A 15,592-nucleotide genomic window follows, 5' to 3' on the forward strand; every position below is an offset into this window, starting at 1 on the left:
TTTTTTTTTTTTTTTTTTTTTTTTTTTTTTTCAAGTATTTTATCGACACATTACCATTATGAAGAAAATATTTTAAAATTTTTTCATATCCCATTTGCTCTATTACCATCGACTTAATAGAAGTTGCATCATTTGTAAATTTATTTTTGCATTTCAGTTGTTCTTAACTGAGCACATTATGCAGAAAATATGAAATATATTAAAGAAATGAACCGTTTGTTTTTTTTTTTTTTTTAATGTTATTGAACGATCGCTTTCCTAGGCGTATGCATGTACATATTATGAAACTAGACCGTAGAATTTATATTTGTAATTTCAAACAAAACTCTTTCATAATTTTATTATATAAATTAAAGTTTATACTTCGATTCCTCGTCGCTGTGTTGTATGAATGCGTAACAGTCTACATAACATAAATAATGAACTATGATCGAATCTAAAGGCTTTGTTATAAATGTTCAAATTAAAAAGATCAATTTGAAAACGATAATTGTGCGTTTATTAATTAAATAAGTGTAAAGTTGAGAGTCAAACGAACATCCCATCATTTATAAATAAAAAGAAAACAAAAAAATTGACATACTTTGATATAGAAAAAAATAAATGATAATCTTATTAGAAATGATAATAACCTAACTGACCTGTTAATACAGTACAAAAATATATTTTTGCTCTAAATTACAAGTGCAAAAATTTCTATTGTATTTGTAATGAGACCTATAAAATAACTTCCTCTTGCTATAGAAAATTAAAATTAAAAGACCAACAAATTCAACACTTTTTCTAACTCGCTTTTAAAATGTTAAATGAAATTATAATATAATACACATAATGCTAATAAATTATATTTTCACAAACTCTATTGAGGAAAAATAAAAAAATTTTTAATTTATTTCACATATATTTGTCATCAATAATGTTTTTATTTAATTTAGGAAGCTTAGTTTTATTCCAAAATTCAAAACCGGTTCGACAATATCAATAATAATTTATTAGACTATAAATTGTTTGAATATAGACAGGTGATTTCACTTTCGTCAACAAGTGATTCGTAATCCAAACTTTATCATATATTTCACACCATAGAGTAAATAAACTTTAAATATATATATTTAATATAATAAATTATAAGAGCATGTATAACTGATTAAAAAACCATGTAACCATTCATAATTTTCAATTACTTAAATAGACAAAGGCAATTTAATAGCTATAAGTATCGTTTACTCTCTACTATCTAAAAAGCGTATTGGTTCATGTTTGGCTATTTTCTACGTATACAATAGTAATAGTAAATCACTTAACGATTAATCTCATGTGCCTTCCATCCTCCGAATTTATTTCAATGTTCATTTGTATTTGCTTTAGTGGTCTTGTTGATAAAACTCTATTTCAACACCAAAAGACGGTTGCGCTATACTATAAAGTTTATTTCAAATACAGATAATATTGCAAATACAAGCATAAATTATTATAAAAGTATATTATGATTAAACCGAAAACTTTATAGTTAAGTTACGACTTTTGAAATACAATAGCAGTTTCTTAAAAAATTATTGTATAGAAAACTTTTTATAAAATCATCATTAAAATCAAAGTTTCTTCTTTTATAAAGCTCACGTACAATGTACTTTGTATTTAAATAACATATTTTTAATAATTTAGCAATAGGAAAAATAAAGGTGTCCTATTTACTCTAAAACATAACATAAAATGTTCGACACAACTGTAATTTTAATAATTCTTGCATTATATGATATAAAATTATGAAACATCATAATTAAATCAATATATATGGAATAAAAAATATTTCTTAAGTTATCTAACAATAAGTACCACATGATTTTGATGTGATAATTCTCAATATTTATTTCATTTTCCTAATTTGCGAATGACACAAATTCAGGAGCTGCTTTTTAACAAATAAACTACATAAATTAAAATTCAATTTGCCATTAAATGCTCGATGGTTTCTAATTGTTCACTCTCAATTTTTTTTAACGATTCGTATTGTACACGTAATCTTTCCAATTCCATATTCTTCTCTAACAGCAACGCCTACAACGAATTAAACACACATTCACATACACGCGCGCACACATCTATATATATATATATATATATATATTAAAATTATTTAAAATAAAATTAATTCATTTACAGTTTCTCATTTATTATAAGAAATGAAAAAATTTTACTTTTTTTTTCAAGTAATAAAGATTCGTAGCTTATAATCGTATTTTTTTATAATTTTAACTTGTACCTGTTTTAAATTTACAAATAATTGCCCACCTCTAACTGTTGCTTTTCAACATCGTGCTCTTTAGTAAGGGAATGCAATAAATTGCGAATACCAATTGATCTCATTTTTTCTCTTTCTACTTGTTCCGCTAAATTACTCATAATCGTAATAAATTTCTTGGCTGCTTTATGGGAATCTTCAATTCCTGTATCTTCGGACAATCGCCACGAGCTTGTAACCATTTTAATATAAATTAAAGATCCACAAAATAAAAATAAAAAAAGGATATTTCACATATAAATGAGTGTTGTACCGAATAAACATATTACTAAAAATAAAACGAGAGAGACTCAATAATATTTTCATAATTCATAATGCGAAAAATACATTCGTCAATGATTCTAATACTGTAAAAAGTGAAAAAGTTCGTTTCGATTATATGAATATAAATGAACAGAAACATGATTTCTTTCTTAAAGCATGATAAGCTTGAAACTTAATCGTATTAAAAATTAAAATTAAAAATAAAATTAAAATTATAATAGAAATTACAATTCATCTAGGATGCCTAATTTAAACTAATATCTACAAATATTTAAATTACGATAATATTGGATATCCGATGAAATAGTGCATATTGCAAAATTACATATATTAGTATAGGTGGGGGGGGGGCTGAAAAGGTGAGGGTGAAAAATATTATTTAAAATAAAAATAAAAAACACAACAGGCTTAAAAACCATAATCCAATACCATAAAAATTAAATGCAATTTTACGTGTACTAATTATAATATTTACATTAGCAATTGTATCACTGAAAATAACAAATTACGTATTGGAAAAGCTTGAATTTTAAATTAAACGCTTATCAATTTAAGATCTAATGAACTTGTATGCGATAATGCCGACAATTCGTACATATTTGAACAAATTAATATACAATTACGATTATTCAACGTAAAAGAACATCATAATACTGCATATAAAATACAAAACTTTAAACGAGCATCAATTATTGTTAGCGCCCACATAAAAAGAAAATATTCAATTAAAATACGGAAGTTCACGTTGTAAAATGATTCATAAAACGATAATATTAAATTATCGGCCAAGTTGAGTTTTCGACACTTTTAATACTTTAAAAACTTGAGCGTCGAATTGCAATCCTCGAACGTCACATTCGCGCAATCCTCTTCACCTTTAATATACGATTGTCCCACGGAATAATTTTGAGATCTCATCTAATATCATACACTAACAATAATTTACACGTCCGCGACTTGGATTATTACCGACCGTAAAATACCTGTGCTGGTTAAATCCAGTTCGCTAAAGCCGCTGCACGGATAATGTGAGAAAGAAGCGAATGCTCGTACATCTGAGTTTCGCGATTCAGGGCTCTCGAGGCTTTAAACGCCTTAAACATTCTTTCTTCGCGTGACAAGTGACGTGGGGATGAGCTAAGGAGTAGCTAAAGGAATAGCTTCCATTAGGAAATGATGGCACTCGTTGAAAAAGAACCCGTTTAACTTGAGTGCGTAGAGACCAGCGAAAGCACGTATGTAACTTGTGTGACATTTGGTTTTAAATAATAGTTTTACATCTAATAGCTAACTGAACCTTGATTGTTTGAAAATAATTTCCGGTGAGATTGGACAAAACACAGAATACAAACGTGTTCTCGTTCACGTTGAAATAGAAGTATGGACTACTCGTCGACCTTAGAGGAGTGATTGCATTTCTTCTTGTCAAAATAATATACGAAGGCGAGCAATTAACAGCATTTATCATATTTCTATAAAAGCAAAACGTTAATGCAGATTATAATAATAATCAAAGCATTGTAAATGTATAGAGAGCCGGACAGCACAGCTATCACAGAATTCCCATCCTCGTCTCGTAAATGTCATATTTCATCATTTTTCTCATAACTTATCTCTTACTTGCTAACTCGTGTGGATTAAATGTTGATGCTGAAACTTGAACGAAGCTTATCATCGCCTCGCAGTCGTGCCCAAGTTCCTCGTTGAGTCCTTCATCATGTCTGATAATCAATCTGAAGTCAAATGTCCTTCCAAATATGTTAAGCTGAACATTGGTGGATCTTTACACTACACAAGCATAAGTACGCTCAGAAAGCATGACACTATGCTCCATGCCATGTTCAGTGGAAGAATGGAAGCTCTCACGGATTCTGAAGGTAAAAAGCTATGATTCTGAAGGTAAAAAGCTATAACGTTACACAGATAAATTTCTCATTCAGAAATGTTTATCAACAATGTTCAGGTTGGATACTGATTGACCGTTGCGGTAAGCATTTTGGTACCATTTTAAACTTTTTAAGGGATGGTACTGTTCCTCTGCCGGAAAGTATAAAGGAAATTTCGGAGCTGCTTGCAGAGGCAAAATACTACTGTATCAGCGAATTAGTGGAATTGTGCGAACGTGCTATCCAAAAGAAAGAACTGGAGACAGATCCTATATGCAAGGTACCGCTTATTACGTCTCAAAAAGAAGAGGAATTACTCATAGGTAGTACGACAAAGCCTATAGTAAAATTACTAGTAAATAGGCACAATAACAAGTATTCATACACAAGGTATTACACCAATATCCTATGCATCATATAACTTTAGGAGGTTATGTGATACATACTTAAATTATATTTTTAGCATATCTGACGACAATTTATTGAAAAATATCGAATTGTTTGACAAAATGGTCTTAAGATTTAGTGGTCGAATCTTTTTCATTAAAGATGTTATTGGTACCAGCAAAATTTGTTGCTGGACCTTTTATGGGCACGGACTTAAAGTTGCCGAGGTCTGCTGTCATTCTATTGTATATACTACTGATAAGAAGCATACAAAGGTATATTCGCATACGTTTATTCCTGTGTTATACAAGACTTTATCCCTTACCCTATAATCTGTCATTATTGTAATTGTGTTATTGTACAATTCAGGTCGAATTCCCAGAAGTTCGCATTTACGAAGAAACGCTGAATATTTTACTTTATGAAAACCAAAATGGACCAGACCAAGAATTGATCAAAACAACATCATCCTATGATACTGTCTCCAAAGTACACCTGCCTATAAGCGACGAATAAGATAATGAATGCTACGGTGCGACAAGCGAGCTTTGTTCCAATAGGCAAAACTAACTGGTGGGAATAGCAAATGGCAATAGTAGCCGTTAATTAATTAGGTGATATTCTAATTTGAAATCACTGATATAGTATTTGTAAAACTCCCTAAAATTCTTAGGGAATCCTAAAATGTAAAAAAGTTATTTCCTAATGTTACAAAATTTCATAAGACAACATAATTTTCATATATATGGTAAAATTTCTACGAACTTATAATATGTATATTGCTGACATAATTGATATCTGTGTTTATCAAGATGGAGTATGTAATCATGATATGTTTCTACATCAATTTTATAAAAAAAATTTTAATATTTTGAAATTTAGTAACATATTACTGAATATGTCAATTGATAAAGCAATTTTTGATCTATATTGGTCTTATAATTTCTTTTATTCAATTAATTCTACTGTATTTTAATAGTTGTATAAAAATGTAGAATTCTATTCAAATTAATTAATATTATTTTAACAAATATTCTAGCTTATAATAAAATGGAAATAATTTCGTTTGCAATTGTAATTACAACATTGCTTGAAAAATTGATAACTTACATGAAAACTATGTTTTAAACTAACTAAAAATAGATTAAAAGAAAATTCAAGTTATTTAAAATATTCTGTAAGCTCCTTTTATGTTGTACAATTTTCTAATCGATAATACAAACATTAATATTCACTTGTCTGAATATATTTTACCAATGCTAACTGACAATATAATTTTTATAAACAATTTATTTAATAATATTATTGCACATATCTTTCAGATTGAATAAAGTCAATTTTCACTCAATGCAAAAGTTATTCCATTTTTGTGCACTTTGCTTTGTATCAGGAGTATAAAAATTTTTGCACACGATCTTAGTCAGATTTAAAGTATACATAATTACTGCAACAAACATGTTTCTACATTGAAAAATACGATTGTTAATTCATCCTTATGTGCCAAATTTTCACATCATGAAGTACAAAAAAGAAGTTTGATATCAATATATTAATATTAGAATATTTAGTAATCTTTATTATAAGACGTTTCAATGATTTACATACATTAACATTTTACGACGAATAACCATCGCTTTTGTTTAGTTAATAAGATAGTGACTGAAACCCAACTGTTAAGAATATTTATTACGTACGGCCCATTAACTAACATTATACGTTTTTTCGAATTAATACAAGTCAAATAAATTAAAATTTATAAAAGTATTTATGAAGTTTTTCGTTGATTTATAATAATATACTATTTACTTCCATAACATTTGCATAGAAAAAACTGCATAAATTGTAATTTGATTGTTGCATTTCAATTGTTCTAAACTGCGAACATTGTGCAGAAATTGTGAAATACCGTAATTTATATCGTAATTTGAGAATGACACAAATTCAGGAGCTGCTTTTTAACAAATAAACTACATAAATTAAAATTCAATTTGCCATTAAATGCTCGATGGTTTCTAATTGTTCACTCTCAATTTTTTTTAACGATTCGTATTGTACACGTAATCTTTCCAATTCCATATTCTTCTCTAACAGCAACGCCTACAACGAATTAAACACACATTCACATACACGCGCGCACACATCTATATATATATATATATATATATATATATATTAAAATTATTTAAAATAAAATTAATTTATTTACAGTTTCTCATTTATTATAAGAAATGAAAAAATTTTACTTTTTTTTCAAGTAATAAAGATTCGTAGCTTATAATCGTATTTTTTTATAATTTTAACTTGTACCTGTTTTAAATTTACAAATAATTGCCCACCTCTAACTGTTGCTTTTCAACATCGTGCTCTTTAGTAAGGGAATGCAATAAATTGCGAATACCAATTGATCTCATTTTTTCTCTTTCTACTTGTTCCGCTAAATTACTCATAATCGTAATAAATTCCTCGGCTGCTTTATGGAAATCTTCAATTCCTGTAATATACCATTAATGACAAATGCCTCTAAAAATGTTATAATGTATTATATTTTATTTATCTCATTGTATTACGTTTCATGATTATAAGTCAATGTGAGTTGTACTTAGTATTTCAACTTTTCTAAATTCAAGCCGATATTTAAAATACGTTTTTCGTTCAAATAAAAATCGTTAAAAAATTGTTCTTCGCATTTTAACTATTATTATTAAGTATTGTTTTATTATTCGAATAAACTGTTTTATCATAAGATGCTATAGTTTAAAATATAAACAAGCAGCGCGTATGAGTAAAAAATAAGTTGATCGTGAATGACTTATAATGTAGAAAATAATAAAATTATTGTTTCCGAACTTACTAATTACAAAATTTTGACACTCTTCTTTCAATTTATTAGTCTGAGAGGCTACTTCTGGTTCAAGAATACGAATTTTTGACATATCATCGATAAAAAGCCCATGTTTTTTCATAGAATCTGCCATGTTCGCTTCTTCACTACTGTCATAGTTACTACAATTTTAAACTCACAACAAAAGCATCGATGACTAATTAGATTATAACTAACATATACAAAAGTAACAAAACATGCGCGATTATACTATGTTATGATAATAAGTTCTATTATAAAATTTATAAAACAATTATAAATAATAATAATAATAATAATATTCACTCGAGTGTACTGAAATTAATTGCAAATACTGAAAAAATATTAATACAATTTAGTCTTACATTTTGAAAAATTCCATTAATTATGATTTCAACAAGAAAATTAATGAATATTTGAGTTTAGATAATATTCATAAGCGTTTCGATAAAGAATTTCAAAATTCAACACCGATATTAATAAAAATAAATTTAATTCATTTATATATCGTTAATTAGTAATGTATTAATTCATTAATAAGTACTAAGAGAAAAACAATTATGAAGTGTGTAAAAACAATAATAACATTTTCCCTTTTGATACTAATATTTCATTAGTATGTGTAGTAAAGTAAACAATCGTACATTTATTCGATATCAATACTATTATACATAAAAGCTTCCAAGATTTAAAATATTTTTCATTAATATTTTACTACAATATGAATAGAATTTTTAATTATCCAAATGAATAATAAGTATTAAAATAATTATGTTTCTATATTTCTACTGTGCATCTAAATAATTTTATATTAAAAAAACTATAAATTTTCTAACAGTTACAGCCGTTTGTAAATACTACGATTTTAAATGGCATTTAATTGAAAATTATAATTAGCTCCACTTTGTATTTGATATATTTATTGGAAATTCTCAAATGGCTTAATACGCTATTTCTCTCTCGTTAAATTTTGCTTCAATTGGGGTATTTTCACGAACCATCTCCATATTCGTTAATCCTTAATAGATTTTAGTAAGAAATTTTTATGAAACACAAAATACTATTTTCCTCATCAATACTACTGAATCGAAAGGTGCACGATTTCATTCCGTTTTGCCTCAGTCATCGAAAATATCTATATTACACAAACATACGAAACATGTAAAAGAAAATCAAGAAAAACCTAGAAGTAGATAAAAATAAAAATTAACATTCGATGCAAAAAAAAAGAACAAGAGACAGATCCTCTATGCAAGGTACCGCTTATTACGTCTCAAAAAGAAGAGGAATTACTCATAGGTATTCGTACGACAAAGCTTATGGTAAAATTACTAATAAATAAGGATAATAACAAGTGTTCATATGTATAATCGCTATTATATCATTATCATAATCCAATACCATAAAAATTAAATACAATTTTACGTGTACTAATTATAATATTTACATTAGCAATTGTATCACTGAAAATAACAAATTACGTATTGGAAAAGCTTGAATTTTAAATTAAACGCTTATCAATTTAAGATCTAATGAACTTGTATGCGATAATGCCGACAATTCGTACATATTTGAACAAATTAATATACAATTACGATTATTCAACGTAAAAGAACATCATAATACTGCATATAAAATACAAAACTTTAAACGAGCATCAATTATTGTTAGCGCCCACATAAAAAGAAAATATTCAATTAAAATACGGAAGTTCACGTTGTAAAATGATTCATAAAACGATAATATTAAATTATCGGCCAAGTTGAGTTTTCGACACTTTTAATACTTTAAAAACTTGAGCGTCGAATTGCAATCCTCGAACGTCACATTCGCGCAATCCTCTTCACCTTTAATATACGATTGTCCCACGGAATAATTTTGAGATCTCATCTAATATCATACACTAACAATAATTTACACGTCCGCGACTTGGATTATTACCGACCGTAAAATACCTGTGCTGGTTAAATCCAGTTCGCTAAAGCCGCTGCACGGATAATGTGAGAAAGAAGCGAATGCTCGTACATCTGAGTTTCGCGATTCAGGGCTCTCGAGGCTTTAAACGCCTTAAACATTCTTTCTTCGCGTGACAAGTGACGTGGGGATGAGCTAAGGAGTAGCTAAAGGAATAGCTTCCATTAGGAAATGATGGCACTCGTTGAAAAAGAACCCGTTTAACTTGAGTGCGTAGAGACCAGCGAAAGCACGTATGTAACTTGTGTGACATTTGGTTTTAAATAATAGTTTTACATCTAATAGCTAACTGAACCTTGATTGTTTGAAAATAATTTCCGGTGAGATTGGACAAAACACAGAATACAAACGTGTTCTCGTTCACGTTGAAATAGAAGTATGGACTACTCGTCGACCTTAGAGGAGTGATTGCATTTCTTCTTGTCAAAATAATATACGAAGGCGAGCAATTAACAGCATTTATCATATTTCTATAAAAGCAAAACGTTAATGCAGATTATAATAATAATCAAAGCATTGTAAATGTATAGAGAGCCGGACAGCACAGCTATCACAGAATTCCCATCCTCGTCTCGTAAATGTCATATTTCATCATTTTTCTCATAACTTATCTCTTACTTGCTAACTCGTGTGGATTAAATGTTGATGCTGAAACTTGAACGAAGCTTATCATCGCCTCGCAGTCGTGCCCAAGTTCCTCGTTGAGTCCTTCATCATGTCTGATAATCAATCTGAAGTCAAATGTCCTTCCAAATATGTTAAGCTGAACATTGGTGGATCTTTACACTACACAAGCATAAGTACGCTCAGAAAGCATGACACTATGCTCCATGCCATGTTCAGTGGAAGAATGGAAGCTTTCACGGATTCTGAAGGTAAGTAGCTATAACGTTACACAGATAAATTTCTCACTGAGAAATGTTTATCAACAATGTTCAGGTTGGATACTGATTGACCGTTGCGGTAAGCATTTTGGTACCATTTTAAACTTTTTAAGGGATGGTACTGTTCCTCTGCCGGAAAGTATAAAGGAAATTTCGGAGCTGCTTGCAGAGGCAAAATACTACTGTATCAGCGAATTAGTGGAATTGTGCGAACGTGCTATCCAAAAGAAAGAACTGGAGACAGATCCTATATGCAAGGTACCGCTTATTACGTCTCAAAAAGAAGAGGAATTACTCATAGGTAGTACGACAAAGCCTATAGTAAAATTACTAGTAAATAGGCACAATAACAAGTATTCATACACAAGGTATTACACCAATATCCTATGCATCATATAACTTTAGGAGGTTATGTGATACATACTTAAATTATATTTTTAGCATATCTGACGACAATTTATTGAAAAATATCGAATTGTTTGACAAAATGGCATTAAGATTTAGTGGTAGAGTTTTATTTGTCAAAGATGTTATAGGATCCAGTCAAATTTGTTGCTGGACCTTTTATGGGCACGGACGTAAAGTAGCAGAAGTCTCCTGTCATTCTATTGTATATAGTACTGATAGGAAGCAAACAAAGGTAAATTCAAATATGATTATTCCTGTGATATACAAGATTGTATCCTCTATCCTACAATTTGTTGATATTGTAATTGTGTGATTGTACAACCCAGGTCGAATTCCCAGAAGTTCGCATTTACGAAGAAACACTGAATATTTTACTTTATGAAAACCAAAAGGGACCGAACCAAGAATTGAACCAAACATCACCATCCAATTACGCTGTCCGCAAATTACACCTGCCTCTGGGCGAGGATTAATATAGTGAATGCTACGGTGTGACAAGAGAGCTTTGTTCTAATAGGCAAAACTTACTGGTGGAAATAGCAAATTATCAAGTGTTAATTACTTTAGTGATATTCTAATGTGAACTCACTGCTATAGTATTACGAAAGCTCCCTTGTTACCAAACATTGTTAGGGTATCATGAAATGTAGTAATGTTATTTCCTAACGTTAGTAATTTCCAGACTAAAAAATTTTCATAAATATTACAAACTTTCGTAAAAATGGTACTATTTTTATTATTTATGGAATTGAGATCTATGTTTATCAACATAGATTATATTCTATGTTACTAAATAGAAACAAATTTTTATATCATGCAGATAATATTTCAACATTTATTATTTTTGCGTACAGTGTCTCTATTATATAGGTACTATTATAAATTTATAAAAATTTTATCTTTTCCATTTAGTCTATATTATATTGACTGAAAGCCGACTGCTAAAAGCATGTATTACAGTCTATTTACTAATATTATATAATTTCTATTTCTATTATTTGTAGTCAAATCAAATCGGAACTGTGTAAAATTATTTATTCTATTATTTGTTGATTTGTAAAATTTTCGTTTTTCATTTCTTATTGGATTTGAATTTGTAAAATTAATAGTCAATGTAAGTAGTTTACTAGACTATTATTTATTACGTCGATAATCTCGGCTCCATTTGGGCAATACATTTTATAATGTTTTATTTTACATAAATATTGAAATTTTTGAAAAAAATGAAATACGTATTATTGCTTTGTGAAAAAAGCGATATTTTTTATTGTATAATCATTTAATACCTATTAAATACTTTTTTTATTTTAATAAATTTTTAATAAATTTACATTTTTACTCCTAAATAAGAAGATTAATATTTATTTGAAATTGAATAATTGTTTTATATTTTCAATTAAATAGGCAACTTTTAAAAATTGATGAAAAATTAACAGTTTTGACATGTGTTTTTTATTTTGTTGTCATTTGAGTTTCATCAAGACTTTTAGCTTAGACATGAAAGAAATTTGAATGTTTAATAAAAACATTCTTTATGAGTTATATCATATAACAAAAAAACTATAACTAAATTTAAAATGTACATTTTATAATATTTGTAAACTGTAATAAATATTTAAGACATTCATATTTATTGTAATAAAAATTTTGTATATATAAATGAAATCCATGGAAATATAATAATTAAGAAAAAATATTAACATTATATCTTTAGTTAAATGGAATTATAATTCTATTACAAATAAATTAATTTTGTTTATTAATTTAAATAAGCTATTATAAAAATCATACTATGATTAAAAATTCTCTATTAATTATCATATTGTACTATAATGTAAAAAGAGATTTACGTTTAGAATTGTAAATAATAAAGTGTAAAAATTACAATCTTTAAGTTATTGTAGAAGTTTATCGAGAGAAAAGTGCCAAAATCTGGTAATCCTAAAATATTAATATTTTACCGATATTATGTTGTAGTCACAAATTTGTGTGATAATTTAATTGTAAAATAAAGAATTTAATACAGAGCATTTGTTTCTTGTCATTATTTGCAATACATGTACATTTATATTTGGATATAATATTATATATATTATATTATTATATTATATATAATATAATATTACTATATAATATTTTTGTTCAAAATTATTTTATAATACAATACTTTTTAATATGCAAATCACTCACCTGCCTATGTATATATACTTATAGATATACGCGCACTTGCTTATTATTTCTTATATTTGTTTATATGTAAATATTACTACATAATGAGAATTGTCAGCTTATTTAGAACTGATATAAATAGTTAAATAGAATTCAGTAATTTGCATAATATTTCATGCAACCCGTGACATAAAAATGTTGTAAATATAATTGTCATTGAAAAAGAATTTCATCTTATTTATCACCTGCTGATTACGTACATTGAGTGAAAATTCGTATTGTATAAAAATCTGTTGCAAACCGTTGAATCATCTAAAATTAAAACTCGCAATACTTTATATTTCTCTATAACTCTCGAAATTTAGCTTCAACTTGACTTTGAATCTTAATGCTTAAATCAACCGTAATTTTGGAAAAGAATTCGACTATTCAAGAGGCGCGCCGCCCGCCTCAATCCCTAACGGTCACACAACGAACTTAATGTTCGGTCGTTTGTAGGGATATAAGTGATTTAGAGAATTTCCATTGGGCTTCATGGAGTTTCGTACTGCTTTACTCTGATTGTCGAATAATATTTGCCTCCTATCTAGTAGTCAGTCGATTTAGCCATTGTACATCGTAATAAAATGGGGAAAACTAAAGATGGTAGTTCGGACGAAGAGGCTGTTACTGGTAGGTATTTATTAACATGACTTAATCGGTTGAATTATGAAAAATTTTGTCTTAAATTTGTACATTAGTGTATTATTATTTTCACCAATGGTTATCATTGATCAATAAGATGCTGAAATCATGAACCAAGTGACTTTAAGATCAGAATGAGAATTTATTTACATGTAAAGAGAAAAGCGCCATCTTCAGGACTGTAGATTTGAAATGAATTTGTTATCCCTATAAAATATAAATTATCCTCATTGAAAATAAATTATCCTTTTATTTACAGGATTAACTACAAATGCATTGCCGCAAAAGAGGCATAAAAAGCACAAGCACAAAAAGCATAAGAAAAAGAAACTTTCGCACGAAGGAGAGAGTTACATTGATATATCAATGGATTCTGATTTGAAAAAGACTTTTAAAGTTAGAATTAGAAAAGAGGAAGATAGAAGGTGAGATATTGAATAAATGTTGAAATTTATATTTGTTTAAAATTGGCATATGTTAAAGCTCGGAGAAAGTAAAGGAGAAAGCATTTAAAGTAGCTAATTCAAATGTAGCTAGCACCAGTACAGCTCTCTCGCCAAAAACTGCAGCAAAGAAAAAAGTTATAAAAACTAATAGAAGTAAGGATAGCGGTACAAGTAGCGAAGAAGAGAGATGGCTCGATGCTATCGAGTCGGGTAAATTGGAAGAAGTATGTAACAAGTATTAATAATAAACTCAACAATCAATCATAATTTACATGTATACAAATACAAACTTTTCTTATTAGGTTGACGACGAACTTAAAAAAATTAAACCTAAAGATCCAAAATTAATGACTGCTAGGCAAAGAGCAATGTTTGAGCGGAAAACGGATACGGAACCTAATTCTAGTATGGAGCAATTAATGTCTTTACCTACTGGTTATAAAGAGAAAGTTATGACAGCGGAGGCAATTCAAAAAGCAGCTTTAAAATCCTTGAAGCGTAAACAACTAGCAGATGAAAAAAGAGAAAAAGACAAGGTAAGTAATAATTATTAAATTAAAATAATGCTCTTTATTGATATATTTTCTATGAAAATATCTACGCGTTTTATTATTAATTCAGAAAAAGACAATGGAGAGGCTATTAAAGAAGCAGGAATCAAAAACGTCAAAAGTAGTTACAAAGGGTAAAGTATCGAAACGTCAAGTTCCATTGATAACATATAAAATAACCACGGAAGGAAGTTCAATTTCTTTACCACCGGGAGAACAATTCCCATTAGCTGCTACAAAAGTGTAATATTTCTATGACGAATTTCAATTTATATGTATCATCAAACTTCAATATCTAGTTCTAATAGCTTTTCTTATCTTCTTAGTCAGGAACCGCTTTATTCCACTTTATGCGGAGTATCATCATGTGCAAATCCAAAAAAATATTCATGTTCAAAGACTGGAATTCCAATCTGTAGTTTAACATGCTACAAAATGAATTTAATGGAAATAGAAACGTAAATAAACAAAAATCTCCAATACCATTTCAATTATATCAACTTTATTTTTACCAAAAAAAGCGTAATAGATCTAACAATTTGACAATTATTATTGTAATATAGATTTTAAATGGATATTTTATAAATAATTTAATTGTATAGTTTAACTTGTAAATAATGAAATTATTTTTATACAATTTAGATATATAATGTAATATTAGGCATTTGTAAAAACAAATAAAATAAATCAAAAAATCATATTTTTAGTATAATTAATTAATGTCAATAAATTATTTAATTTATAAATATAAATATAAATTATACACGTAATAATATT

At 28.0% G+C, this 15,592-nt stretch overlaps 4 protein-coding genes and 1 pseudogene across 5 annotated transcripts; 3 read left to right on the forward strand and 2 right to left on the reverse strand.

Moving 5' to 3' along the window:
* Window positions 1-1,893: 1,893 nt before the first annotated feature.
* On the reverse strand, window positions 1,894-2,484 carry LOC105359012 (intraflagellar transport protein 20 homolog pseudogene; annotated as a pseudogene).
* Window positions 2,485-3,636: 1,152 nt separating this feature from the next.
* On the forward strand, window positions 3,637-5,386 carry LOC105368632 (BTB/POZ domain-containing adapter for CUL3-mediated RhoA degradation protein 3). Of its 2 annotated transcripts, XM_011507692.1 has the most exons (5): window positions 3,637-3,801; window positions 4,099-4,443; window positions 4,530-4,842; window positions 4,916-5,114; window positions 5,209-5,386. In XM_011507692.1, exons 2-5 carry the CDS (start codon window positions 4,284-4,286, stop codon window positions 5,353-5,355), a joined length of 819 nt encoding a protein of 272 aa, XP_011505994.1. In that variant the 5' UTR covers window positions 3,637-3,801; window positions 4,099-4,283; the 3' UTR covers window positions 5,356-5,386. The 2 variants fall into 2 exon arrangements, with proteins under 2 accessions (XP_011505994.1, XP_011505993.1); XM_011507691.1 differs by lacking the exon at window positions 3,637-3,801 and having other exon boundaries at window positions 4,062-4,443.
* Window positions 5,387-6,774: 1,388 nt separating this feature from the next.
* LOC105368633 (intraflagellar transport protein 20 homolog) lies at window positions 6,775-7,919 on the reverse strand. Its single transcript, XM_011507693.1, has 3 exons — window positions 7,691-7,919; window positions 7,176-7,330; window positions 6,775-6,936 (listed from the first exon to the last, which is right to left on the reverse strand). Exons 1-3 carry the CDS (start codon window positions 7,812-7,814, stop codon window positions 6,823-6,825), a joined length of 393 nt encoding a protein of 130 aa, XP_011505995.1. The 5' UTR covers window positions 7,815-7,919; the 3' UTR covers window positions 6,775-6,822.
* A 2,247-nt stretch (window positions 7,920-10,166) lies between these two features.
* LOC105368634 (BTB/POZ domain-containing adapter for CUL3-mediated RhoA degradation protein 3-like) lies at window positions 10,167-11,642 on the forward strand. The gene is made up of 3 exons (XM_011507694.1): window positions 10,167-10,548; window positions 10,613-10,925; window positions 10,999-11,642. Exons 1-3 carry the CDS (start codon window positions 10,389-10,391, stop codon window positions 11,276-11,278), a joined length of 753 nt encoding a protein of 250 aa, XP_011505996.1. The 5' UTR covers window positions 10,167-10,388; the 3' UTR covers window positions 11,279-11,642.
* Window positions 11,643-13,630: 1,988 nt separating this feature from the next.
* On the forward strand, window positions 13,631-15,370 carry LOC105368635 (INO80 complex subunit B). The gene is made up of 6 exons (XM_011507695.1): window positions 13,631-13,806; window positions 14,078-14,243; window positions 14,302-14,488; window positions 14,567-14,800; window positions 14,886-15,058; window positions 15,142-15,370. Exons 1-6 carry the CDS (start codon window positions 13,761-13,763, stop codon window positions 15,275-15,277), a joined length of 942 nt encoding a protein of 313 aa, XP_011505997.1. The 5' UTR covers window positions 13,631-13,760; the 3' UTR covers window positions 15,278-15,370.
* Window positions 15,371-15,592: the final 222 nt, after the last annotated feature.

The sequence above is a fragment of the Ceratosolen solmsi genome, unplaced genomic scaffold (genome assembly GCF_000503995.2).
Source record: "Ceratosolen solmsi marchali unplaced genomic scaffold, CerSol_1.0 scaffold1, whole genome shotgun sequence".
NCBI classification, from domain to species: domain Eukaryota; kingdom Metazoa; phylum Arthropoda; class Insecta; order Hymenoptera; family Agaonidae; genus Ceratosolen; species Ceratosolen solmsi.